At 43.1% G+C, this 27,134-nt stretch overlaps 1 protein-coding gene and 1 long non-coding RNA gene across 2 annotated transcripts in view; one reads left to right on the top strand and one right to left on the bottom strand.

The window, feature by feature from the left end:
- Window positions 1-27,134, top strand: part of LOC105477044 (uncharacterized) — a 144,411-nt gene that overhangs the window by 21,222 nt on the left and 96,055 nt on the right. The gene's annotated exons all lie outside the window — the stretch shown is intronic.
- LOC105477042 (complexin 4) lies at window positions 568-25,187 on the bottom strand. Its single transcript, XM_011733359.2, has 3 exons — window positions 24,834-25,187; window positions 19,214-19,301; window positions 568-2,093 (listed from the first exon to the last, which is right to left on the bottom strand). Exons 1-3 carry the CDS (start codon window positions 24,998-25,000, stop codon window positions 1,866-1,868), a joined length of 483 nt encoding a protein of 160 aa, XP_011731661.1. The 5' UTR covers window positions 25,001-25,187; the 3' UTR covers window positions 568-1,865.

Raw genomic sequence — 27,134 nt, 5'->3', positions numbered from 1 at the left:
GGCTGTGTTGTGGGGTTATGTGATATGATATGAGAGGAATCATGGTCACAGTCTTCTAGCAGTTGTGCGACTTCATTGAGACAATGACCAAATTGCATTGGAGTAATGTTGGCAGTCAAGAGGAAGTGCCAATTTAGTGATTTCCTTAGCAGAACTGGCTGCATCTTTTACAGAAAGCACGTCTTCTTTGTCATCCTGAGGCTAGTCTGTGGAACAATTTGGCAGTTGTAGTATTTTATGTCATACAAAGTGTACAGACATCAGGCCACATGCAGCACCTCTCACCCATCCATACTACCCACTCCGTCAACTACAGGGCAGAGTAAGGCATTAAACTGAAATTAAATCATATCTATTATATTGTAGTTTTTTAGAAAGTGAGTATTTTAAAGTTTCTGCTATAAAACAAATCACAACTCACATGCCATTTCTGATAAAAGACGAGCAGTTTTAAAATGTGCTCATGGCATCTGGGTTTGTGGACTAGAAGCTAATCAGCCCCAGTCATTGCACCAATGTTCTCCCAGGAACTTCCAAGACAGGCTGAACTTTGCCAAGGACCATAGGTTTTAGACCTTTATTCATTTGTTTTATTTGCATATTTTTATTACATAAAACTTCTTGTACAACACATTTGGGAACTCTGGGTTTAGAACAAGTTAGACCCTAAGTTTTTGGTCTCAGTTTCCTTTTCCTTTGATAGATCTTTATTCACCATATGAACAGATTCACTAAAAAAAATCAGTATTTTGTTTTGGTTTGGTGGGCTTTAGCTAAATAGCTTGAAGTGTTTCAGTGGTAACTGTCCTAAGTCTTTTGAATTGTTCCTTTTGAAAGAGAGCAGATATTAGGGAAAAAAAATCAGTGCCTACCCTGAAAGCCTGTGGCACCAAATGACAGTGTGATTTGCTGGAAGGTAGTCTGAAGGGGTGGGATAGGAAGGGACAGGAGAAGGAAAAAAAAAAAGAGACAGGGAGATTGGACAAGAAGGAGGGAAGGGGATGAGAGAGAAATAGGTTGGGAGGAGACAGAGAGAGACAGAGAGAGACTGATTTAACTTCTTAACGTTCTCTGTTAGTCTACCCACTTTGTTTCCATTGCTATCACCAAGTTCAGACAAGGAGAGTTAAGCTCAACTCAAAAAGAGCAGCCATCTCCCTGGTTTCCCTCTGCCTATAATTGTGCCTCCCTCGGTTCCATTCTTCCCATGGCCACTAGAGTGATGATCTCCAATGCAAAGGGCTGATGAGGTCTATTCCCTGCCTCAATTTCTCATTGTTCACCACATCCCTGCTACCGCCACTTGGCTGAGAAGCATCCAAGGACCAAACTTGATGAGTATCACTGACAAATTCAAGGAGCCTGGAGGTGAGGGGTGGGGGTGGTGACCTTTGATTGCCCTGGAGTCTGTAGCCTCAGCTCCCTGTGGGCAACCCGGCTTCCAGTGGACACCTTGACTCTCCACATCTTTCTCTGAAGGGACCTGGTGTCCTGCGAATAGTTGGACAGGGTGAGAACTTGGCCTCCAAGGAAGAAAGTTGGAGAGGAAATGCCACTTGCTTTTGTTTCTTCTTGGCTCATCTCAAGGTCTTTAAGCAGATACGTGTTCTGCATCATCATTTACACCTGAAAATTTCCAGTTCATCTCATTTATAACTAAAAGGAAAATATGGTTCCTGCTGCAAGGTGCTAGCTAAATGCTCTGCCAGGAATATTTAGAACAACCAAATGATTGTCTATCAATGGATCATCGTGGTTTTCCTTAATGTGTTCACTACATTAAAACATGTACTGCTCGAAACGTCCCACAGGAGAGTGGTCTTTTCCAAGGATGACTGGTTCCCTCCCTCCACCCCTCCCACCCCTCACATCACGGAACACTTCTGCTCCGCTGTCTGCTTGATTTCAGTGAAGGTGGCCTGGGCTTTTTCTTTTATGGTATCCAAGTCCATGTTCTGGAGATTCTGTATCTGCCCAAGAATAGAATCTTTATCTTCTTCCTCTTCTTGATCTTCATTTACCATTTTCCGGAGATCTTCGGGTAAATCCACATCATCTCCAGCCATCTGGATTTGATTCTCATCCATTTCACTCTATGTGAAAAATAAATAGAGATAGATAAATAACTCTAAACCTACTAACTCAGTAACTAAATACATTTTAAAAAGCAGCAGGAGGAAGTCTGTAGAGAATAAAGGAAGTGAGTGGCACACTTGGCCTTGCAGTCAAGCCTGGTCCTGGTGGCAGTCGTGGAGGCTCCTGTAGGGACGTCCCTCCTTCATGGCACCTTGGGTCAATCAGAACCTTCCAGTATGGCGGCTCTCCAAGTGTGGTCCCTGGACAAGCAGCATTAGCATCATCTAGAGCCTGCTGGAACTACAGATTCTTGGGCCCCATCCCAGATTCACTGAAGCAGGCACTCTGGAGGTGGAGTCCAGCCATCTGGATTTTTTTTTTTTTTTGCTTGTTTTTTTCTGAGAGGGAGTCTTGCTCTGTCACCCAGGCTGGAGTGCAGTGTCTCGATCTCAGCTCACCGCAACCTCTGCCTCCTTGGTTCAAGTGATTCTCCTGCCTCAGCCTCCTTAGCAGCTGGGTTTACAGGCATACACTATCAAAACTTGGCTAATTTTTTGTGTTTTCAGTAGAGACAGGGTTTCACTGTGTTGGCCAGACTGGCCTCGAACTCCTGACCTCAGGTGATCCAACCACCCCGGCCTCCCAACGTGCTGAAATTACAGGCGTGAACCACCACTCCCAACCCAATCTGGATTTTTAAGAAGCCCTTTCTCTCTGTGATGCTTATACACACAAAAGCTGGGGCATCACACCCCAACTCTGCCTAAGGGCAGCTTTCCAAGTCTTGCAGACTCTATCAGGCACATGCCAAGATCCACTCACCTGGTTGACCCCACTCTAAAGGATGAGGTTTCAGTTTATAGTGACTAGACAGTATGCATTAATTCACTCATCACACCTTAGTGGCAACTTTTGCTTAATCATTGCTCTTTTCCTCCCTTCCACTAGACAGGGAGCCCCTGACATGGGCCCTTGTCAGATTCAACTCCACCGTTAGCACCTGAACTGGAGTCTGGCCCACAGCACACATGTATTAAGTGAACCATCAAGTGCATGGCCCCCACTCAGCATCCTGGCAGTCTAGCCTTCGGTGTTGCTGATGCTATCACAAGTGCCTTGCACATTTCATTTTGTGATTCTAGGAGTGTCTGTTCCAGAATTTCTTAGTGCAGGCTGCCTGGTCTTTGAGATTCTTTTATTTTTATTTTTATTTTTATTTTTTTTTTAGACAAGGTCTATCTCTTTCACCCAGGCTGAAGTGCAGTGGTGCAATCTTGGCTCATTGCAGCCTTGGCCTTCTAGGCTCAAGCGATCCTCCCACCTCAGCCTTCCACGTAGCTGGGACCACAGGTATGCACCACCATACTCAGTTGAGATTGTTTCACCACTTAGACTGTAAAGCCTCCTGTTCTGTAATGAGAGAGGAGTCTAAAGAAAACCATTCTCTGGGAAAGGTTAACATTAGCTTACATCCCCAGATGGCTGCTGTCAGATTTTTTGGAGATCAGGTTGTAACATGAGGTGACCTGGGTTTCAGGGAAACAGAAGATTAAAAAGAGTGTCAGAAAAGCTAATGAGAGGAAAGATCTATGTTAGAGCCACCTGAATATGTTGTGACCAGCCTTAAATTTGTTACCAAAGCTCATGAAAAATCATATTAAAAAATGATGATCTAAGTCAATCAGACTACATTGTTTTAAGAAAGATTTCTGCACCTGGTGACTTCTGAGGTGGAGTTAAAGACGGCACCTAAAGGGAGATCTGAATTCCCCCTGTCTGGGTGCTGCGTAGGAATGATTGGAAGGAAACATCAGTTGTCTCTAGGTCCAAACGGCACACGAGGGTAACCTGTAAACTTCCTTCTTCATCTGTAAAGTGGGTTGGAAGGACCAGATGGCTGAAATCTTTTCCAGTTCTAACTGTCTGTGGCTCTCTTACTTGGAGGGGCTGAAGCCCAGCAGCCTTTCCTCGGGGCTCTCTTCTTTGATTCGGTTCCCTGGGCAGAGTGACACAGGAACCTGGCTCAAGAAATAGCTTGAGAAGCAGATTTCTGATGCAGGGGGAACCAATGATTTTGGGAAGGACAGTCCTCACCGAGGCCCTCCTTGGAGACCCGGGAGGACAGTCCCACTCCGCGCCAGCCTCCGGAGATGTGAAGCCTCTCCCTGCTCTTGGCCAGGGCCTTGGGCCCTCCAAGTGCTTAACGGATTAATTAGTTCCTGGTCAAACTGTTGTGGGATTAATTAGTTAGTTAATCCCTAGGGGCTCCCAGCCAATTGTGCATTTCTATTTATTTTTTATTTGCCTTCCCTAGCAGCTGCTTTCCTTGCTGATCATCTTCTGGGCCTTTTTGCAGGAAGGAGAGGAAAAGCACAAGGTGGCCGACTCATTCTCAGTTCACGCAAATGTGGGACATCTGCCCTCTCTTATGCATCCTGACATCAAATGCAAGTGATTTGAAAAGACATTCCCAGGAATTCTGGCCCCTTCCCTCAGGTTGGTAGTAAGATCCCCAAGCATGTCGCCAGGTTTGAACCTGGACAGGGTAACTGTTGTGGGCCTGCAGGGACGGGCAGCTAGAGGGGCCAAAGGAAAGCCAGGCAGCCAGCCAGCCAGGGTTATAAAACACTGAACACACTTGCGAGGGCTCACGGGATGGTGCTCGCCTGCCTCCCATTCACAGGGAGACCTCAGCAAGGCCACTCTCCATGGCTCTGCTGTGCTTGAAGAAGCTTCGGGATGGTTTCCTCCTTCAAGGGCGACTCTGAGGTTTGTTTTATCCTTGTGCCTCTTGCTCAGGGAAGCAAGAGCAGTGCAATTCTACGTTGCCTCATGGAGAGGATCTTGATTGCCCTAAGTTTTATCAAAGTGGTTCTCAAAGTGGGTTCTCTAGGCCAACAGCATCAGCATCTTTTGGGACCTCACTAGAGATGCACACGCTGGGACCCTACTCAGACCCACTGATTCAGAAACTCAGGGCGCAGGCCTCACAATCTGTGATTTCACAAGTCCTCCTGGTGATTCGGGGGCTTGCTGAAGTTTGAGAACCACTGCTCCACATTTCTTGAAGACAAAGGCTGTAAGTTACTCATCTTTCTGTCTCATAGCCCAGCAAAGTTTCTGGCATGCAGACACAAAGAATTAAATCTTTACTGAATAGCCGGGCATGGTGGTTCAAGCCAGTAATCCCAGCTCTTTGGGAAGCTGAGGTGGGGGGATCACCTGAGGTCAGGAGTTCAAGTCCAGCATGGCCAAATTAGTGAAACCCTGTCTCTAATAATAATGCAAAAAATTAGCAGGGCGTGGTGGCACACGCCTGTAATCCCAGCTACTCGGGAGGCTGAGGCAGGAGAATCGCTTGAACCTGGGAGGCAGAGGTTGCCGTGAGCCAAGATTGCGCCACTGCACTCCAGCCTGGGCCAAAGAGAGAGACTGTGTCTTAACAAATAAATAAATATTTTCAAAGATTAAAATAAATGTTTACTGAATGATTCAATGAACCTATTGTCAGGGAAGATAACAGCCTTAACAATACTTAAATTTGTAGGTTCTCTTTGCTATAAAGAGCTCTGTTTTCATAGCTACCAGTTTATCTTTGTAATCCTGTTGGGGCATCGCAGACTAAATTGCCTGAGTGAGAACGTTAGTTCTACCACTTACAGGATGGGTGACCTGGGGCACTTTGTATAGCCTCTTTGAGCTTTATTTCCTTGTCTGTATGTGGAGAATTGCATTATTTGCCTTAGAGCTGTCGAGGGTTGATTAGATGGTAAATGAGTTATTTAGAATCTGTTAAGCACTCACCCAGTAGTAGTTATTCATAAAAATAAGAGCCTTCAGAGGTGGACAGGGGAATTTACTGTGGGCAATCTTGCACATGGGGTTAGCCCTCTCAGGAGGCTGTGATGTCCTGGCACCTTATCTCTGACCTAGCAGTGACTCCTACCTTCACTCAAAGCCTTGGTTTTTCTAACAAGCCAGGCTTAGTCATTTCCTCTTTAGCACTAGGCTTTCCATTCTAGGAGAAAGCTACCTAGCCAGCCCTAGCTCCCCTTACCTCTTGTCAGGCTCACCCCTAATTTTTGTGAATGGTAGAGCACAAGTGCTGATAGAACTTCCTGGCTCACAACCTGGCCCTCTTTTTTCTCCAGTTCCTGGCTCCAGCCCTCACTGGGAAGGGCCTTGGGACCTTGGGAGCATGACCCCCTACCCCACTCCTCAGGCCTAGTCTGCCTGGCCACTCTCAGGAGAACAGATCTGCATCGGAGGCCTGGGAAGGCTCTGGAATGCACTTAGGCAGGCCGTTTGGGGTCCTGAGCAGCTTGAGCATGGTCTACAAGAGGGGTGTGGCTCTGCCTGGTCTAGGCCCTTTGGCCCACAGACTCTTCACCCCATGTGAAAGAGGGTGGCTAGAAGAGAGACCAGAGCCCTCTAAAACATGGGCCGCAGGGCAGTGGCCTCAGATGTCCAGGTCCAAAGACAGCATTGGATGTAGTCAATGGCTTTGGTCAGAGAGTCCTCCACTCACCGTTGATCTAGAAGGACAAGGCTACTGGCCCTCCCCCAGAGCATGACTGCTTCCGGAGATGATGCTAGTCTTGAAACTGATTACTCTGGGCTGAGGCCTGTGCCATGGAAACCTTATGACTAAAGGTAGGACAACTAGACAAGGCTGTTGAGTGGCTAGAGGAGAAAATCATGCCCTCTGGAACCAAATGTGGGCCTGTAGCCTCGTTAGCTCTGGATCCTAACTAATTGAGCTAGCCCTAGACCTAGAACTGGCTAAGTATTCAAGTGTCTCCTTTGTAAAAAGCTGCAGCCTATCCAGACCGTTCTCCTGCCAGAGGTGGCCTAGGAGAACGAAAGATTGTGTGATTTGGAGTTAGACATGGGTTCGAGTCCCAGATCTGTCATTCACCAATGCATGACCTTGGGCAAGTCAACTTATGTTTCTGATGTCCAATGGAAGGGCCACTTAGAGGACTGTTGAGCAGATTGAATGAGACATGCTGTGAAACAGCCTCGCAAGCATCTAAGCTCTGGATAAGTGGTAGTGGTGGTTATGAATATTTTAGAGGAAAGAGGGCAGCTCAGTGTCAGGATCCCTGCTGAAAGGATCCCTGGGATAAAGAAGGCATGGACAGTGAAAGAGACGGTGGGAGAGTATTGGCCCTTAAGAGAAAGATCCGGGACAGAGCAAGCAATTAAGAAGCATAAATGGGATTTATACAGTGGACACAGCAGCCTTGTTTCCTCTCTTCCTAATGAACCACCCTGCTGACAGGACCTTGTCTGCAGTTCAAACAATGAATGTCTTGTCCACACGTTCTGCTGCCCATTGACAAATCTTGGGTTGGGGAGACCAGGAATATTTGGACACAGTTCACACTTCAAGGAAAAGAAGTAATGGCTCATTACAATCCCCAAATACAAGTGCAGTTACAGCCAATGTGAATCAGCATCACTACGGGCCGGAAGCAGCTCCAGGGAGGGAAGGAAGGCTCAAGGATGAGAACCGTGGCGTGAATGAATGAATGAGTGAGCCAGAACATAATTAGAGGACTTATAGGCTATACTTTGTTCTCAGAGGCTCTGTTTCAGAGATCTTCTCATTTCTAGAAATCTTATCAATTTGGGATATTGTTTAATGCAGTTAAGAGCTAATTATTTTTATGCCAGCTGATGAGAAATCCGTTTTAATCTCTTGTTTTTAACCAGACTTATTATCTTTATGGCCACTGCTGAATACCCCATTATTTGAATAGCTCCATATCCTACCATTGTCATTTCCTGTGATTGATGCATGACCATTCACCAAAAGATAAACGTGACCCTGGATTTCAAGACTTACTACTTCCTAGACCTGGATAAACTGGCCTTCTCTTTTCACCAAACTTGAGATACCATGATAAATTATCTTAGATGGTTATGTCTTCAAAAAGCTGAGCATTCTCCTCTTGTCAGAGTCCAGTTAGCTAAGCGTGGTGTATAAGCAAATGCCAGTGTGATTGACACTAGGTAGATTTGATTTTGTTTTTAGTTTATTCACTTATCGTTGCCCACAGGATACCAAAAGCTAAAAGAATGGATTTATTTCACATGGAGGAGTTCATGTAGCGTGAGATTGACATAATTGTGAGGATCATGGACTTGAGCAGTCAGGTACTTGTCTTCATAAACCACGCTCACTGTCCTGGTTATGAGTGGGGCTGCTGCCCTCAGAAGGTAGTGTGTGGCTGGTGTGAAGGCCCTGGGCTGGGGTGTGCTGGCTACTCCTTCTGCTGTGCCCCGCTGCTGCTCTTCCCTCTTCAGCTACTTAAAGACCCCTCAGCACCCGCAGATTAGGACAGATGGTGTGGATTTGTCTTCTTGAGGAATAGGCATCGGTTTTCAATTTGATTGAAAGTGTGCATGCGTCGGGAGCTACAGGGAATGAGAATTTCTAGATACCAGCTGTGCACATCTCATACCTCTTTCCTTTATGAAGACATTCCACAGGGACTCAAGAAGCTCCTGGAGGCCGCATATCCAAGCCCCTCATTTACAGATGAGGCAAGTGAGGTCTCGAGAGGTAATGATTCTTCAAAAATGTCATTCTGCTTTTTAGGGCATAAGAACCTAACACAGCTGCCAGAAGGGTCTAGCAAGAAAACATGGCCTGTGGACTCGGTTTGTCTCGTGGTAGAGTCTTGTTCTGCCATTTACTGGCTCTGTGACCTTGGAAAGTCACTTTCCCTCTTTGAGCCGGTGTTCTCATCCGTAAAGTCGAGGTGATATCTACCTACCTTACAGGGCACTTGTGAAGATGACATGACAAAGCTGGTGTGGCCAAGCAACACGTCTTGAAATCCTGCTTCACTAGTGTCCAGTGACTCCTTCCCATCCCCGTGCTCCCTGTAGACATGCAGTCCATTGCTCTTTCAAGGGCATAAGTAGGAGGAGCAAACCGAACTGGGGCAGGGTGAGGAGAGGAAGGAAGAGATGGCGGCTGATGGGGCCTCTGATGGCCTCCCCGCCACCTGGCCACCAGAAACAGCTGCTCAGAAAGCAGGAGGTTTCGGTGTCTCAGACCCTGCTGGGCAGCCTCAAGAGCTCCTAATCTGAAGGGGTCTGGCAAAGGAAGGTTCACACAATCATCTTTGTTTTTTTTTTTTTTTAAGAGGCAAATTTTAAATTCAACTGTAATGGAGCTTTCAATGTGACACATTTAATGACAACTCTGTTGAGTTTCTCCTATATGCATCTTTATTCGAAATGAATGGTGCCCTTAATACGGCAGATAAACACCAGGTGTAACTAAATCATATAGCTCAGCAGGGGTCACAACATTATTTTTCAATGACTAACCTAGATTGACAATTCTGTTAATAGGATTAGGGTTCATTGTGGAACTGTTTTCTCTTATTAATTTAGCTTGACTTACATATACATTTTAAATTGGCCAGGGAGAAGGACACATTTGCTTTTAGAAAGAATCTTGTAGCTTTATTTAAAACATATTACTTCCTCTACTTGAAGAAATATGGTGTTTTACTTATAAAACAAGGAAACCTTTGTGTTTTATACAAAACTACAATGTTGAATCTGGACTTGTTCTTTTCATAAAATTGTAGTTTAATGTAACTCTAATGGCGGGTAAATTTTTCTGCTATTTTTGATACTTTGTTCTTTGGGTGTTTCTATTTTATTTTATTTTATTTTATTAAGATGGAGTCTCGCTGTGTTGCCAGGCTGGAGTGCTATGGCACGATTTCTGCTCACTGCAACCTCCAGCTTCCTGGTTCAAGAGATTCTCCTGCCTCAGCCTCCCTAGTAGCTGGGATTACAGGCACGCACCACCACGCCCAGATAATTTGTGTATTTTTTAGTAGAGACATGGTTTCACCATATTGACCAGGATGGTCTTGATCTCCTGACCTCGTGATCCACCCACCTCAGCTTCCCAAAGTGCTGGGATTATAGGCGTGAGCCACTGCACCCAGCTGGGCATTTTTCTTTCTTTTCTTTTTCCCCAATAACACCCATTTACTCAGCAATCACTGTGTGTGTGTGAGTGTGTGTGTGTGTGAGTGTGTGTGTGTGTGCCATTTTCTATATCCCAGTCACCTTGCTAGGCACTGAGCAGAGAGATTTAAAAGTCAGCCCCTTTTTTAAAGGAGCACACAGTAGGTGCAGATATTTAGGGTCATAAGATGATGTAGGAGACATGGACTCAAGATATATGGGAACATGGAGGAGGATGACCAAATCCAGAATTAGGTAGGGGGAGGGAGATCATGGAAGGCCCTGGAAGAAGTGGCACTAACCAGAGTCTTACAGAAAGGCCACAGGTAGCACGGAACAGAGCAGGAGGAAGCGCTAGTCCAGGCAGGGAGTAGTAGCAAGAGGTGAAGTTGGAGAGACAGGAGCCATATCATGGCATACAGGACAAGGAGTTTGGATTTTATTCTAAAAGACATAGTGGCCTTAAAAAACAACAACAACAACAACAACAAAAAAAAAAAAAAAAAAAAAAAAAAAACAGGGAAGAAAGAGGATCAGATTTGCATTTTAGAAACCTCAGTGTGGAGAGGGACAAGACTCCAAGTAGAAAAGCTATGGTGAATTGAGAACTATTCAGAAGTGAATTAAGATGACTTGGCGATTTACTGGACATGCAGCTGGAGCAAGGAGGGAAGAGGCAGTGGTGACATCTGGTAGCCAGCCTGGGAGATGGCCTTGTCGGGAGAGTCACCCATGGAAGTGGAGCCTATAGGAGGAGCAGGTTTAGAGGGAGGATGAGCAAGTAAGTTTTGGATATGAGCTGGTTCTATCTGTGAAGTGTCCAAGTAAACGTAGCTGCAGTTGGGAAATTTGGGGAGAAGATGTGGTCTGGAAGTACAGATTTGAGAATCATCAACATGTAGGTGGTAGCAGAAAGCAACGGCAAGGTGCAGCCCTCGTGGACAATGTTCAGGCTTGAGTGAGAAGAAGAGCCAGCCAAGGGGGCACCCTAGAATATCCCACAATTTGGAGGCAGACAGAGAAAGATAACTCATGAAGAAGAAGCAGTACAAGAACAAGAACCAGAACCAGAGGGTGATGTCTGCAAGCTGAGGAGAAAGTAGGCTTTAAGGAAGAAGCGATCATCAGTGCTAGAAGAAACAAGGAGGCCCCAAGAGAAATTAAGGGAACCACCCACTGTATTTAGACAGACACTGAACATCTGGAAGAAGAAGGTTTCAGCAGAGCAGTGAGAACTAGTCATTTAAGGGAAGATACCTAAAAAGCCATGTTTACTCAGAAAGTACTGTTTGCTTGTTTTAGATGGGAGAGATTTGACCTCTTTTATTAAGGAGAGGCCAATGAAGAAGGAGAAACTGAAGATACAGGGTCCGGAATAATTAGTGGTGTGTGATCCAAATCTAACGTAAGCATCAAGGATGACTTTAGGCATTTTAAGTCCTCTGATGACCTATAATTTGACAACTAGAGGATATCGACATAATCTGGATATGTGTACATGGACATTATAATGACTGGTATAGATACATATACATATACATACTGCAGATAACTGCAATTTGTTTACTGCACTTATTTAATTACTTATCTGATTACCGAAATTAACAATGGTCATCAAAAGACATTGGCATAGCAAATAGTATTGTCACTAACAATTAATAAACTTGAGACCCAAGACCTTTTATTGTTTATCTAGAGGGCTATGGCTTGTGTTGTTCCTTTTCAAAGAGTCTACATTTGCTTTTCCCTGTCAGCAAGAGTGAAACTCTTTTTCAGAGGAAACACCAGCCAAATAATTTCTTTAGAAAATACAGTTCTAATTCCAAAATGTGACATAGTTATCCTCATTAGACCTGACAGCTCCTGGGAAGACATTTTCTCAGATCTGCTCCCTGTCGGGCCTTGGTCAGGGGAAGGGTCTAGAACTGAATCCTGCTGTTATGTAAGCGCTGTGGCGGTGACCCTGGGGAATTGTGAATGAGGTACCCAGGGGGTCATCCCTCATTAGCTGGAGGACGTGTTAAATTCGTCCAGTTCCCTGTGGGCTGTTAATACTATTACTATGAATGCTTACCCAATATGGGCTTTAGAAGATGGCACAGGCTAAGTATTCTGCAAACCTGGCAGGAAGGGGAAGGTTATTAGGAGCCCACTAGAGTCCCAGGGATCCCTGCTTTCTGTCCTGTGCCATTTTCTTTGTTAGACAGTGTGTTCAGTTCTAAAGGCTACCATCAGGAATCTGATGCCCAGTTTAAAGGGATATGAGGAGAAGGGGGCACAAAAAGTAGTGGATGAAGAGTAAGGAGGCTTGAGTCTCCATTTGTCACAGCAAGCTTTGTGACCTTCGGCATGTCCCTAAATGTATACGATCCTTATGGTTATGTATAGAGTGCACACATATGGGATGTTCTTTTCCGGACGTAAAAAAGTAAGTCTATTGAAAAGAGAAACAGCACTCAGACACTGGTGTCAAGGAACCAAAGTATTGTGGTCATCCAGGAACCTGAACCTGTTCTAGGAAAAGAACTTAAGAGGGTTGGAGGGGAGTGATGGTTGGCATGTTCCTCAGATGACCTCGGAAGCCAAGCTCCATGGAGGTGACTCATGAGGACCTGGGAATCTGTTGCTCTGTTTCCCACCGAATACAGCAGTTCCTTTGCTTCAGCCCTGAGTGACCCCTCGCCTGGCCGCAGTAAGAGGCAGCACTGACAGGCCTGCCTCTCCTCTCCTTCCCTCCAGTTCTTTGGACAGAGCACCATGCCTTGGGCTTCTCAATTACATCTCCTAGTGACCCAGATGGGCACTGTCTGGCCTTCCAGGGCCTCCTTGCTCCTTAATGAAGCATCTAGGAGACAAAACCCTACACCTCGCATCCCCACCATGTTTTTCTGATGGCTTTTTATTTTTTATTTTAATTAATTAATTAATTTATTTATTTATTTATTGAGATGGAGTCTTGCTCTATCGCCGAGGCTGGAGTGCAGTGGCCCGATCTCAGCTCACTGCAGCCTCTGCCTCCCGGGTTCCAGCAATTCTCCTGCCTCAGCCTCCTGGGTAGCTGGAATTACAGTGGCCCGCCAACACGCCCAGCTAATTTTTTTTTTTTTTTTTTTTTTGTATGTTTAGTAGAGACGGGATTTCACCATGTTGGCCAGGCTCGTTTTGAACTCTTGACCTCAGGTGATCCGCCCGCCTCGGTCTCTTAAAGAGCTGGGATTACAGGCGTGAGCCACCGTGCCCGGCCTCTCTCTGAGGATGGCTCTCTAAAGGTTCCATTGCGGAGATTTCTCTGCATAATGAGACAGACCTTAGGTACCTACAGTTCAGTAACAACCAGCAGCCAAGCCACTGGGTAAATTGACTGAATTCAGCATTAGAATAAAAAGCATGGCACTGGAGGCCTGGGGCATGATTCTGCCCCCATAAGCTTCATTTATTCAGTCACATCCTCTCAAGGCTGAAGATTCCAACTCCTTCAGCCCGCCCTCGATTGCTGTCGTTTCAGAATCTCTCTCCAGCACGGTCACTGCGGAGACAGCGGAAACTCGGCTGTTTGCGAGCTCCCTCTCCCGTTATGCCATGGGAGGATAGGAAACGCACGAGTAGGTCCTCAATAACAAAATAATATGACTTTTTTTTTTCTTTTCTTTCTTTGTTGTTATTTTGTTTTTCCCCCATTCCATCCAATGACCTATCAAGACTTTTTTTTTTTTAAGTCACCTCTGGAAATTGGCTTCTGCCCCGCCCTGGTCCTGCCACCACCCGCAGCCCGGGTTCCCCCTCCCGCGGGTGCCAGTGGCCGCGGCGCTAGGAACACCAGGGGGCGCCGGCGTCGAGGATTCAGGGCCCGCGCTGTCTGCCGCGGCGCCCTCCGCGCTCCAGCCGGGATCTGACTTGGAGGGGAGCGGCTGTTCTGCACAGCCTGGGCAGACGTTAGCCTGGGAAACGTGTCTGTCCCCCGGAGCCTCTTTTTCGCCACATGGGCCATCGAAGGGTCCCCGTACCCAGAGCCTCGTCGGTCGGGGGGACGCGGGCGGGAGGGTAACGTGTGACAAGTGACAGCGCGGGAGGCAGAGGAGGCTCCCAAGGGTGGGGCTGGTTTGCAAGCGCAAGGTGTTGCACTGGGGTAGGGGAAGTTAGCCACAGCTGGTGATAACTGGACTGAGTGGAATACGATCCAGCTGATTTTTAAAAATTTTTTAATTTTAGTTTTTAAACTGCTCTTTGCAGAGCAGGGCTAACTCATAGGCAGTGTGCCCAGAGTAGCTGATTTTTCTTATCGTGTTTTATTAGGTGCTGTTTTTATGGCTAGCTATACGGGATTAGAATTTCTATGTGGTTTACAAAAAGCAGACAATTGTATTATTGGTATTTGTAGTATCTTCCATACCATAGGCACAGTTTTGAAACACTGTGTGTAGAATCCATTGTTACGAATGCAACCAAATATAAAAACGACCCTTTCAGGTACACCAATCAGACGTAGATGTGGTCTTTTCACATAGTCCCATATTTCTTGGAGGCTTTGTTCACTTCTTTTTACACTTTTTTCTCTAAACTTCTCTTCTCGCTTCATTTCATTCATTTGATCTTCAATCACTGATACCCTTGATCAGTGTTGACCGAATTGGCTACTGAAGCTTGTGCATGCGTCATGTAGTTCTCGTGCCATGATTTTCAGCTCCATCAGGTCATTTAAGAGGTCGTCTCTATGCTGTTTATTCTAGTTAGCCATTTGTCCAATCTTTTTTCAAGGTTTTTAGCTTCTTTGTGATGGGTTCGAACATCCTCCTTTAGCTTGGATTAAAGACTTAAATGTCAGACCTAAAACCATAAAAACCCTAGAAGAAAACCTAGGCAATACCATTCAGGACATAGGCATGGACAAGGACTTCATGTCTAAAACACCAAAAGCAATGGCAACAAAAGCCAAAATTGACAAATGGGATCTAATTAAACTAAAGAGCTTCTGCACAGCAAAAGAAACTACCATCAGAGTGAACAGGCAACCTACAGAATGGGAGAACATTTTTGCAATCTACTCATCTGACAAAGGGCTAATATCCAGAATCTACAAAGAACTTAAACAAATTTACAGGAAAAAAGCAAACGACCCCATCACAAAGTGGGCAAAGGATATGAACAGACATTTCTCAAAAGAAGCCTTTTATGCAGCCAACAGACACATGAAAAAATGCTCGTCATCTCTGGCCATCAGAGAAATGCAAATCAAAACCACAATGAGATGCCATCTCACACCAGTTAGAATGGCAATCATTAAAAAGTCAGGAAACAACAGGTGCTGGAGAGGATGTGGAGAAATAGGAACACTTTTACACTGTTGGTGGGACTGTAAATTAGTTCAACCATTGTGGAAGACAGTGTGGGTATTCCTCAAGGATCTAGAACTAGAAATACCATTTGACCCAGGCATCCCATTATTAGGTATATACCCAAAGGATTATAAATCATATTGCTATAAAGACACATGACACGTATGTTTATTGCGGCACTATTCACAATAGGAAAGACTTGGAACCAACCCAGATGTCCATCAATGATAGACTGAATTAAGAAAATATGGCACACATACACCATGGAATACTATGCAGCCATAAAAAAGGATGAGTTCATGTCCTTTGTAGGAACATGGATGCAGCTGGAAACCATCATTCTGAGCAAACTAGCACATGGACAGAAAACCAAACACCACATGTTCTCACTCATAGGTGGGAATTGAACAATGAGAACACTTGGGCACAGGGTGGGGAACACCACACACAGGGGCCTGTCGTGGGGTGGGGGAGTGGGGGAGGGATAGCATTAGGAGATATACCTAAGGTAAATGACAAGTTAATGGGTGCAGCACACCAACATGGCACGTGTATACATATGTAATAGAACTGCACGTTGTGCACATATACCCTAGAACTTAAACAAACAAAAAATGCCCTTGGAGAAGGGGGTCCCCGCCTGGACGTAAACTGCAGTGAATGATGGTGTGTACAATGTTTTCAAGTGAAATCCTCATCTGTTTGTTTGGATTGTATTTGGAATTTAGACAGCTGCTTGCAGATCTAGGGTCAAACTGTTAGACAACACAGGAGAAAGAATATACTCCCATTTTTTTTTAAGCCACATGGAATTCAAAACTGCCCTAAAATTTTGGGTAAAAAATTTACCCAAAGTAAAAAGAGGCCGGGCGTGGTAGCTCACGCCTGTAATCCCAGCACTTTCAGAGGCTGAGGCAGGCGGATCACAAGGTCAGGAGATCGAGACCATCTGGCTAACACAGTGAAACCCCATCTCTACTAAAAATACAAAAAATTAGCTGGGCATGGTGGCGGGCGCCTGTAGTCCCAGCTACTCAGGAGGCTGAGGCAGGAGAATGGCGTGAACCTGGGAGGCAGAGCTTGCAGTGAGCTGAGATTGTGCCACTGCACTCCAGCCTGGGCAACAGGCAACAGACTCCGTCTCAAAAAAAAAAAAAAAAAAAAAAAAAAGAAGTAGAAAGAACAAATGCCTTGAGACGGGGAGCTTTGTCAAAGTCCTTTTGTGAACAAACTGCTCTTTTTCATGGTTGTGGGGCCTGAGTTCCAATCCTGAGTCTGTCACAGAAGATGTGGCTTATTGCAAAGCTACTTAACCCCCCTGGGCTGCAGTTTCCCCAGGTATAAAATGACGCACTGGTATGAGATTATTAGATGAGCTTTATGGTCTCTTTCATGGTCTATGAGGAAATCAGGTGGGGTCTCAAATGCATTATGCATTTGAAACAGCTATAGAAAAGGGGATATATGAACATCAGTAAGCCAGGCAGTGAAAGACACTGGTAAGCTCTACTGTTCATTCATCAACGTCCTTCATGTCGGTCCCTCCCCCTAGCTGGCTTTAGGGAGCAGTAGCCTATGCAGGTATAGCCGCAATCATTCTCCAGGGAGGACCTGGATTTGTGCATTTCATGGCTATCATTTTTTCCTTTTTCCATAGTTTCTGTTGGAAAGGCTTTTGTTTCAAAGGATACCCTGGCACAGAGATTTGAGAATTATTTTTCTCAAAAGAGCACTTAAACCTTACTGCTAAGTCTAAGGGTGTTCACTCCTGAGGATCTGGAAGTCAGCAAGACTGCTGATTCACCATTAGTGGAGAAAAAGATAAAAGGCTTGGGGCCTTGAGGCTCAGGAAACTCCATTGTTGCATTGATTACACACCTAAGGACTGGCGGTCCTCAAGACCCCTGGTTGTTTTTATCAGGAAATAAGACTTTTGTGCCCAGAGATCATAATGTCAACAATAAGAGCTCTATTGTCAGGTGCTGTACTAGGTTCTTTATATTACATTATCTCAGACAAAGATCCTATGAAGTTAGGTACTTCAGCCCTCATTTTATAGATGAGGATACTGAGGCTCAGATTTTTTTTTTCTATTCCTGCTGCGTAAATTAAGAGACTCAGATATTTTTTAAAACCATGTGATACTGTGTCACAGAGCCACAACTGAACCCCAGTTCTCCCTAGATCCCTACAGAAGAATAACAGTTGTCAAAAATAAATCTTTAAAAAGCTCTACCATTCTGGACGATGCACACCCAGCCAATCGTGTGTGTTTGTGTGTGTGTGTGTGTGTGTATGTGACATTTCTGCTTCATCCCAACAAGATTGATGGTGCCTTAATCAGATGGCACAAGAGCAGAGGCCAGAGCTTCAGTGAAGCAGCATGAATCTGAGTCAAGTTTCCTGCCTCGGGGGAGGCCACATTGCTAAAGAGAGCCAGTGACATCCAGGGAGTTTCAGGAAATTCACCAGACAATGAAAGTGGAAAGGACAGTGTTTAGAAGTGCTTCACTCTTCCAAAATGCAAGCACAGTGGGGAAAAGTTATTAAACCTGAATGGAGGGTGGGATAGGAAAAGCAAGGCATTCTTTTACAAGTTCATTGGTTGTGGATGAAATAAGCTTACATTTTGTTGTGGGTTTTCCTTCTCTTATTAAGAACAGAACCCGGGTTCCTTGGGAACCTTAGGGATCAACCTCTACCATGTTTAAGTCTTTGGTGATTTCATCAGTGACCTTGAATAGACAGTGGACTCTCCCTTGTTTCATGCTTATAGTTTCTAAAACCAGTTTTTTTTGGGGATCTGCTGGGGATCAATGGAAGGAGTTGGTTTAGCAGCACTTTCTAAACCACCCGGATTTGGAGGTGGCTCTCATACTTGGGATCATGCCCTTTGGAGGATCTTTTTCTTTGGCTTCTCCAGATAGAAGATGTTCTTTAAGGGATGGTGCATCTTTGGAATATGAAGTTGAATGACCAACCCAGAAGTTGAAGGTGGAGTCATTTAGTCAGGTGGACAGGTAGTAAAGCTGGAGTCAGGTGGTATGAGTCAGAGTAGCAAGTGACAGGCCCTCTGTCATTACTGGATGCAAGCCCTGGAATAGTACATCTAAGACATGTTCTACAACATGTCAAGGCATTCCCTTCCCACCAGGAGACCAACGACTCACTCGGCCACAACCTACAGCAGTCATCCTCAGCCAGTGCTGAGATGCATAAGATGGTGCTGGGTGATGACTGTCTCTACTACATTATTCCCCAAACCAGCAATCGATGGTTCATTTTAAATAGAGGTGGAATATCATAGAAATCAGGACCATGGGCTCTGCCTTTCCTGGCTGTCTGGCCCATGGCAGGAGGGTACCTACTTTCTTCATGCCTGTGTTTCCTCTATGGTAAGGCAGAGATGAACAGGACCTAAATGAATTCATACACACAAAGCACAGTGCCTGGTACCTAGAAAGAGCTCAACCAATGTCAGCTATGATTATTGTCCCCATTGTGTATTTACATAGAGAAGTTCGAGAATCTTTAGATAAATTTATGTTAAAATGTCATTTATAGGTATTAACTCCATTTTTTTTTTTTTTTAAGCAACAGTGGAAGTTCATAGAAGTTAGGTTAAAAAATGGAATCAAGATTTTATGAACTCCTCGTTCAGTTCCCTTTTCACTATATCAAACATCTCAGTTACAATTAGGATATATTCAGCATGATCCCTTGTGGATAATCAAGTATGACTTCCCATTTTTTGGTAATTAAGAAATGATTAGCTGTTTCCTGTGTTCAGAGTGTCTTACCTTTGGGAGCCTGTATTTTTCTCTGAGATGAACTCTGAGGCATGCCCTCTCAGCCTTTTTCTGTGTAAATGCAGCATCTCTTTCCATCCTAAAAGTTAAAGAATAAAGGATCAGAAGGATACAGAGAGCTGAAGACATTCCCAACCGTGCATAGAGGAGCCAGATATTGGGTTACACCCTCTGAGATGCCACTGCTGGCAGACACTTGGGAAATATGGGATTTTTTTCCTAGGTCCCCAAACGTCTGCCTGTCTGTCACTCTACTGTTGTAACTTTCAGTATATACCCCTAAGTCCCAAAGACAATTTGGTCCTAGGCATCTCTTTATGATGCGAACCAGGAGAGGGGCAGGGTGATTATTCCCAACATAGAGTTTTCCATGGACTGTTCAGCCAAGGACCATGAGCCTCAGAATCACCTGGTGCACTTATGACGAATGCAGCTTCCTGGGCCTGATCCTAGCCCTGCTGCATCAGAATCTCGGGGTGCAGGGGAGGGGAAGCTACATTTTTAGCAAGCTTCCCGAGCGATTCTTATGCAAACTAAAATAGGGTCACAGTGTCCAGAACCAGGCAGTTCTTTGAAGACCATTGGTGTTGGGGGATATAATATAAACCTGTCTCCCTTCATTGTTACTCTCTCCAGACCCCAATTTAGGCATGGCATTTTCTTCCTGGTTTGGAAGGAGGTAGCCCCAAACAAGGTAGGGTATGTTTCCAGAATGCCAGACTGGGATCCTGCTGTGTGAATGATCTAATTGGACTCACGGTTATGCTGGTTTGAAATGGACATTCCTGCTAATGATGATCCAGACAAAAGCAGACACCTTTGGAGATGTCTGCAAGCTCACAAGCACCATCACCCTTCCCTGCTGCCCACAGAAGTGCTTTATTGGTAGCTGAATTTATATACACGGCCCTGCCCTCTGACTATATGGGGTTAGACCAAGCTCAGTAAATGAAATCTCTTCTTTGAAAATATAGGATTGGTGCTAAGAATGACAGACACTTGCAATGTGGCTGGCAAAATAACAGATGAACTTGGTAGCCATTGGCTGTCATTTTCCACCAACCTTGTAGTCTGGCTGCTGAGGAAGAACAAAGCAGTCACGCCCAGATAGAAGCAATGGCAAGAGATGGGGAAAGAGTGCTCGTGGCCTCTCAACAGCCTCCTGCTTCCTGGTTTAGGCCCATGTGAGGCCTGACGGGAATTCTACCCGTGGATCTGGTGAACTGTCTTTGAGGAAAGCAGTATCTGCTTAAAACAAATCCCCTGTTTTTATTTTCAGGTGAAAACTGGTTTCTATGTCTTGACTCTGAGTTTGGAAATAATCTTCACCATTACGCAAACAGCTAAGTGTTAAGGAAGGAGCTGCAGCAAACGATCAGGTTAAACTACTGATCACAGGCCCTGGGCTCAGGTGCTCTCTGAACTCATTTCCAGCCCCAGAATGTCAGGTCTGGAGCGGGCATGAGAAAGCATCGAGTTCAACCTTCTAGTTTTGGAGAGGGACACCGAATAAAGTAACCTGTCCAGGAGATTAGCGACCTGTGGCGTGGACAAGCAGCAGACCTTTTCTCCCCACATTTTACTGTAAAAACTTCCAAACATACAGAAAAGTTGAAAGAATTTTAATATCAAATCCATATAGATTCTAAAATTTGCATCTCACGGTACGTTTTTATCACATCTATTCCTCTCTTTATCCACGTTTTACTTTTTTGATACATTTCAAAGTTGCAGAAATCAGTAACATTTCCCCCAAACTCTTCAATATGCATGTCATTAACTAGCGTGAAATGTTTGTTTATAGCTTCTCTTTTCTTCTTGGGAAGCAAAAGTTGTATGCAATGTAATGCACAAACCTCTTAAGCACACCATTCAAAGAGTCCCCAAAATGCACACACCTGTGTAACCCAAAACCCTCTCAAGATAGAAAACATTACTCTCACCTGGGAAAATTTCCCCAACCCCATTCCTGATCAAGGCCTACCCCCTAGCCCTAGAGGCAATCACCACACCTTTTCTACCATAGATTGGTTTTGCCTGTTCTAGAACTTCATAAAATGGAACTATACAGTTCATGTTTGTGTAAGGCCTCTTTCACTCAGCGTAAAATACTTTTGAGATTTCACTTTGTTGTTTTATGTATTAGTAGCTGGTTCCTTTTTATTGCTGAGTGGTAAGTATTCTATTGTTTGCACAAATACAATCACCGTTTGTCTAATCATTTTTCTGTTAATGAACACCGGAATCATTTCCCATTTGGGGCTACAGTGAGTAAAGCTGATTTGAATATTGTTGTTCTAGTTTTTATTGTGGACATCTATTTTAATTTCTACTGGGTAAATAACTAGGCATGGAATTTGCTGAGTTCTAGGGTGACTTACTGGGATACATTTAGTTTTATAAGAGACAGCAAGACCTTTCTCCAAAGTGGTCATACTAGTTTATGTCTCAACAATTGAAACAAGAGTTCTAGTGGTTTCACATTTTGGCAACATCTAATATTTTTTGTCTTTTTGATTTTAGTCATACTGGTATTTATGGAGTGCTACTTTACTGTGATTTACATTTTTTCCATTTCCAAGACAACTAATGATATCAGGCAGCTTTTCATGTACTTTCACGTAAGATTTTCATGTACTTAATTGGCCATATATCTATCTTTCTGAAGTAGTTGTTCCAACTTTTCCCTTTTTTTTTTGCTTTTATTATTGAGTTTTAGGAGTTCGTCATATTTCCTAGATCCCAGTCCTTTGTCAGATATATTTTCCAAATATATCCTCTCAGTCTGGCTTACCCATTTATTTTCTTAATGGCATCTTTTAACGTATAAAAGTTTTCAACTTAGAGTTGAATTTATCATTTAATAATTTTATGGTCATTGATAAGGTCATTCCCAATCTGGGTCATGATAAAGAAACCTTCATCCACTTTCAAGTTGCAAAGATATTCTCCTACCTTTTTTCTTGAAAAGCTTTATAATTTTGGCTTTTATGTTTATGTGTATGCCACATAACAAATTATTTTTGTGTAGTGTCAAGTAGGGTTCGAAGTTCAATGTTTTCCGGTTGTTTAGCACCATTTGTTGAAAAGACTTTCCGTTCCTGGTCTGATTATTTTGGCGCCTTTGTTGAAAATCAGATAACTATAAACCGCATTGATCCATTTGTTGATACTAATGCCACACAGAGTTAGATTCCAGTCCTCTAGAGCCAGTCTACAAATCACACAGAAAAACTGGTTGCTCCGTTTATAGTCACATGCAGCTAGCTAGTCTCCCCGTAAAGTGTAAATTCCTGCAGAAGAAAACCCATCTGTTCCATTTCGGTACATTCCTCACAATGCTATGCTCATACTAGACGTCCAAACAATTACTGAATAAAACAAAGGTCAGAGTCAAGTTACAAATGGTATTGTAGAAACTGCTGAAGCATAAGTAAGGCAAAGAAACATTTTAATATAATTGAGAAAATGTAGGGATAAACAGACTATTGTTTTATTTCCTTTCCAGATAGTCTATTTATGTTTAGACCTCTTTCAGTACTAATGTTACCAGTGGTGTGCACACACACACACACACGCACATTGAACACAGAAGGAAAAGAAAAATGAATGTGCATTATTAGAGTGCATTGCTAAATAGTTTTTTATTTATAATTCATATAGTCAATCTCCCCACTTCCTAAAATGATGAGGATGGGTTTAGGTAGGAGGCTTTTATTTGCTAACATTCATTTTAATTATTATATATACTCTACTGTTTGTAGCTATCTCTGTGTTTATCTTGTGGTGAATTATTTTTAATGCCTACTACATATTGCATTCTAGGTGGTGAAACTCTTGAAAATTCAAACAATGGACTGAAAGTCATCCCTCTGTATCATAGGGAAGCCGAATGCCCCATTGTCCTGACACTATTTCTTAAACTGAGTGACCACACAAATATATAATATTCTCACATACACGTACGCAAAAAGCTGAGTAGCTGACAACTCAATCTACTGATTGACTGTATGATTTGGCCATTTTGAGCTTTGATCTGTCCAGATATAAAATTAAGGAAAACTAGGACATTAGTTAATCAAATAGATGCCTTATCTGCAGTCGGATCTGCTGCTTGAACATATTAAATGATATTTTGTATGCTTACAACTGTAGTCTACATTGTTGTTTTCATTAGCCTTCTTGATCTGAGAATGTTTGATGCTGATGTTTGTCTTCTATTCTCCATTACACAGTACTTATTTTGCTTTTACAGCTTTTTGTTGTTTTGCATACCATAGGTAAAATCAGCCAATATTCAAGGAATGCTGCTTCTTGTGCCCAAGTCTTAGCACCAACATCATTTTTACTAGTTGCATTGACATTTTTTTAAAAAACCAACTTTAACTTACTGCAGAACCAAGCATAATGTATTCTAGGTAGTTTATAAGCCATGATTTCTTTCAAAAGAATACAATAGACAAGGTTTCCGCTAAATGTAGTCTTTGTACTTTCTTTGTTTCCTCCAGGTCATTAACCTTTTCACCTATAATCATCTTAGCGATAGGATTTAGGCAACTATTATGTAATTGATCATTAGCAAAAGAGCCCAGGTGGCAAAAAAGAAATACTTTTCTTTTGAAATATATGATAAACATTTAACCTATAGATTGATGTTTCATTTCTTAACTGATTATTAAAAGAACTTTAATTCTACCTTAAACATTAAAAAATTACACAAAGATTACATTTATTTCAGAATCAGTCTTCAAGTGGCGAAAAGTTGTTGGTGATATTCACATTCTATAATACTCACCTAAAATGTTGCTTATATTTTATATTTGTTATATTTTATATAGCCAAGAGAATGCCTTTATTTTCTGGAGGAAGGTGGCTGAAGTATTTAGGGGTGAAGTATATGGCATCTGTAATTTACTTTAAAAACTATTATCTACCACCTATCTATTTAATCTGTAAACAAATATAGCAAACTGTAAGCTGTTGATTTTATGTCATAGGTATATATGGGTATTCATCCTACTATTCTACTTTTCTGTATGTTTAGAATTTCCATATTAAACAGTCCACAAATCTATTCATAGTCTTTGATAAGCCAAGTCTTATGACATAATTGTCATGTTATGCTTTCTGGGCTTTTTTTTTTCTCTCACATGCAAGATCAAGGAAGCTACACTATGTTCTTTTAGGCCCTTTTCTAGGTATAAGGTCTGAATTCTTACAATTTGAAGACTTTCTACTTGCTAGGAGGGTGAAGTTTAGAAAGAATGTAAAGATAGTTAAACCCACCATTTTTCGTCTAAATGATTAAATTGAGGTCAATCAAAACATGCCTAGACCAGAAAGTGTTAAGCTGCTTTAAGAACAACATATAGATTAATTTATTATTGTTCATTTCCATTCATACATGTAGAATATAGAACACAGAACATAGTAGCTGCTGATGTTAGGGAACCGTTTACTTTAGAAGAACAACCTTTCCTTGGTTTAGAGGTAAACGGCAAAAGGAAAGGCATCTTAAAAAGCAAAGAGAAATAAACTGGAGAACTGAAGAAGGTATGGCCAGAATGAATTTCCTTTGCTTTTTAAGGGAAATGAAGTAGCATGTACTCACTTCTCCTCAATCATTTGCTTTTGATACTCCTCATACTCCTCTCTAGTCATCCCTTGAGCTGCTGCAGGATTAGATGCACCTCCTTCTTCTTTATTTTCTTCAGACCCACCACCAAATCCTAAATTCTTTACCTGGTTACTTATCATACTTTTCATAAGGAAAGCCATTTTCTCTGCTCCAGAAAAATAAAACCAAAATTAGACAAAAGCTGAAGAAACAAAATCCAAACAAACCCAAGAGAAAACCTCCAAATATTCTCAATGACAGCAATACATTTAAGAGCAAAGGACTTTGCACAGCCTCATCTATTCAAGGGCATACTGACAGAGAAGAGTGGTTTGTCGGCCGTAAGCTGGATTAAAGTGGTGAACTCCTTAGTATATAGAGGCAGATGGTTCAGATTACTAAAGCATACAATCAGAGGCAACTGCCTACCTTCTGAATTAATACACTCTGCTAATTTCACAGGAAAAAGAAACCCCCACATCATTTACCCCTCTCCCTACCCGTTTCTAAATTTTTAATTATAAGCACAGCAGGGCTTCATCAAGAGTCCTGTTTCAATTAAATTAATCAGAGCTGACTGATTATATAGCTGTTGTGGAATTTCCAAATTCCAGCCCTTGAGCACAACATCCTGTTGAAAAACTGAGTCCAATGAGACTCAAAACCCAGAATGCTTCATTGAGCAAAAATAATCCTGTTGATCCATCATTTTATCTCATGGGACTTTAAGTACTATGCAAGGATTTGCTTTTTAGTTTGCTTGAATTCGGTTTGCTTCAACAGTTACTGTGTCCCACACATAAATACACAACTGACAAATGCAAAGACCCAGACAGCAGGTCCTTGGTTTACATCTGGAAGATTATCTTAGCCTTCTCCTGCACGGAAATGTCACTTGTCTACATGGAAATGATGTGCTTGACACTTCAAGGCTGTGATCCAGAAGGTAAGACCATTATGTGAGTCAAATCATCAATATGTAAGGGGTCGGCCGGGCGCGGTGGCTCAAGCCTGTAATCCCAGCACTTTGGGAGGCCGAGGCGGGCGGATCACAAGGTCAGGAGATCGAGACCACAGTGAAACCCCGTCTCTACTAAAAATACAAAAAAAAAATTAGCCGGGCGCGGTGGCGGGCGCCTGTAGTCCCAGCTACTCAGGAGGCTGAGGCAGGAGAATGGCGGGAACCCGGGAGGCGGAGCTTGCAGTGAGCCGAGATCGCGCCACTGCACTCCAGCCTGGGCAACAGCGTGAGACTCCGTCTCAAAAAAATAAAAAAATAAAAAAAAAAAATATGTAAGGGGTCACCTTTTTTCTCTTGTGTAAATAGTGCACCTCCTGGATGCTCTATTTAAGCTCACTGGGGTACTTGGATGAAACTGACAATGTTTTGTATCCCACCAGATTCTCGATGGCTGTGGTTTTCTTCAGGTCAAGGGAAGAATTGAGTATGGCTAAGACTTTAATCTCCACTAGTGTCTTTCTAATTAAAGCACGCCAAAGGGGGTGGGGTGGGAAGGAAGAGATGTAATCCATTGTCATTTTATCTGAAGGCATGAGTCCTCTCAGAAAACCGGTGATTATCTCTCTGATCATATGGAATTATATAATCTGGACTCTTGCCTAAAATGCTTGCTTTACATATTTTATCGTCTGCTTTCCCTTCTAGTAATCTATTTTAAAATGCTGCTAAAAAGGTCTCGATATGAAAGGCTAAAAAAGATAATTTAGAGTGAAATATAAGCTGTGCTCAGGGCTTCAAGGAGAATGTACATCAATACTGAGCTCCACTTTCAGTTTTAGATAGGTTGCTTGGAACTTAACATGTTCACACCATTATCTCTAAATTACCATTTATAATAAATGACATTGCATGTTCATTGAGGAATGTTACTAATTAATGTTGTCTCGTAGAACTTTTCAAACCGTAAAATAAAAGCCACAGCCTTATGTTTCTGTCTGTTCTGTCTACATTTTATTATAAGTAATTATTTAGATTTATTATAAAATCTATTCTAAAAATTCCGTTTTATGAGGAATCAGGAAATATTATTAATGGTGAGGTGTCAGTTCTAAACTCCGGCACCCATGTGTAAAGGAGTTTCTCCCTGTCCAGTCCTTTTCTGAATGTTTGTTTGTGCAGAGGGGGTCGGAGGAGGGGGTTTCACACATTATGGGGACTCTTAGGTGGTAGCTTCTGCAGGGTGGCCATGGAAGGCCTCCTGATAGTGCTTTATGAAATCAAATATCTTATTATTTCCTCAACAGGTAATTCCATCGAGAATAGGTCATGACTTA

This window comes from Macaca nemestrina, chromosome 19, assembly GCF_043159975.1.
Source record: "Macaca nemestrina isolate mMacNem1 chromosome 19, mMacNem.hap1, whole genome shotgun sequence".
In the NCBI taxonomy this organism is placed as follows: domain Eukaryota; kingdom Metazoa; phylum Chordata; class Mammalia; order Primates; family Cercopithecidae; genus Macaca; species Macaca nemestrina.
The sequence above is the reverse complement of the archived record's forward strand: the minus strand, read 5'-3'. Positions and strand labels throughout refer to the sequence as shown.

What these genes read in the sequence shown, in the direction of transcription:
- LOC105477042 (XM_011733359.2), bottom strand. Translation starts at nt 25,000, where the DNA reads ATGGCTTTCCTTATGAAAAGTATGATAAGTAACCAGGTAAAGAATTTA. An exon ending in AAGCAAATGATTGAGGAGAA is followed by an intron (nt 19,302 to 24,833) that starts GTGAGTACATGC and finishes TTTAACTTTTAG; the next exon opens with GATGGAAAGAGATGCTGCAT. An exon ending in AAAAATACAGGCTCCCAAAG is followed by an intron (nt 2,094 to 19,213) that starts GTAAGACACTCT and finishes TTTTTCACATAG; the next exon opens with AGTGAAATGGATGAGAATCA.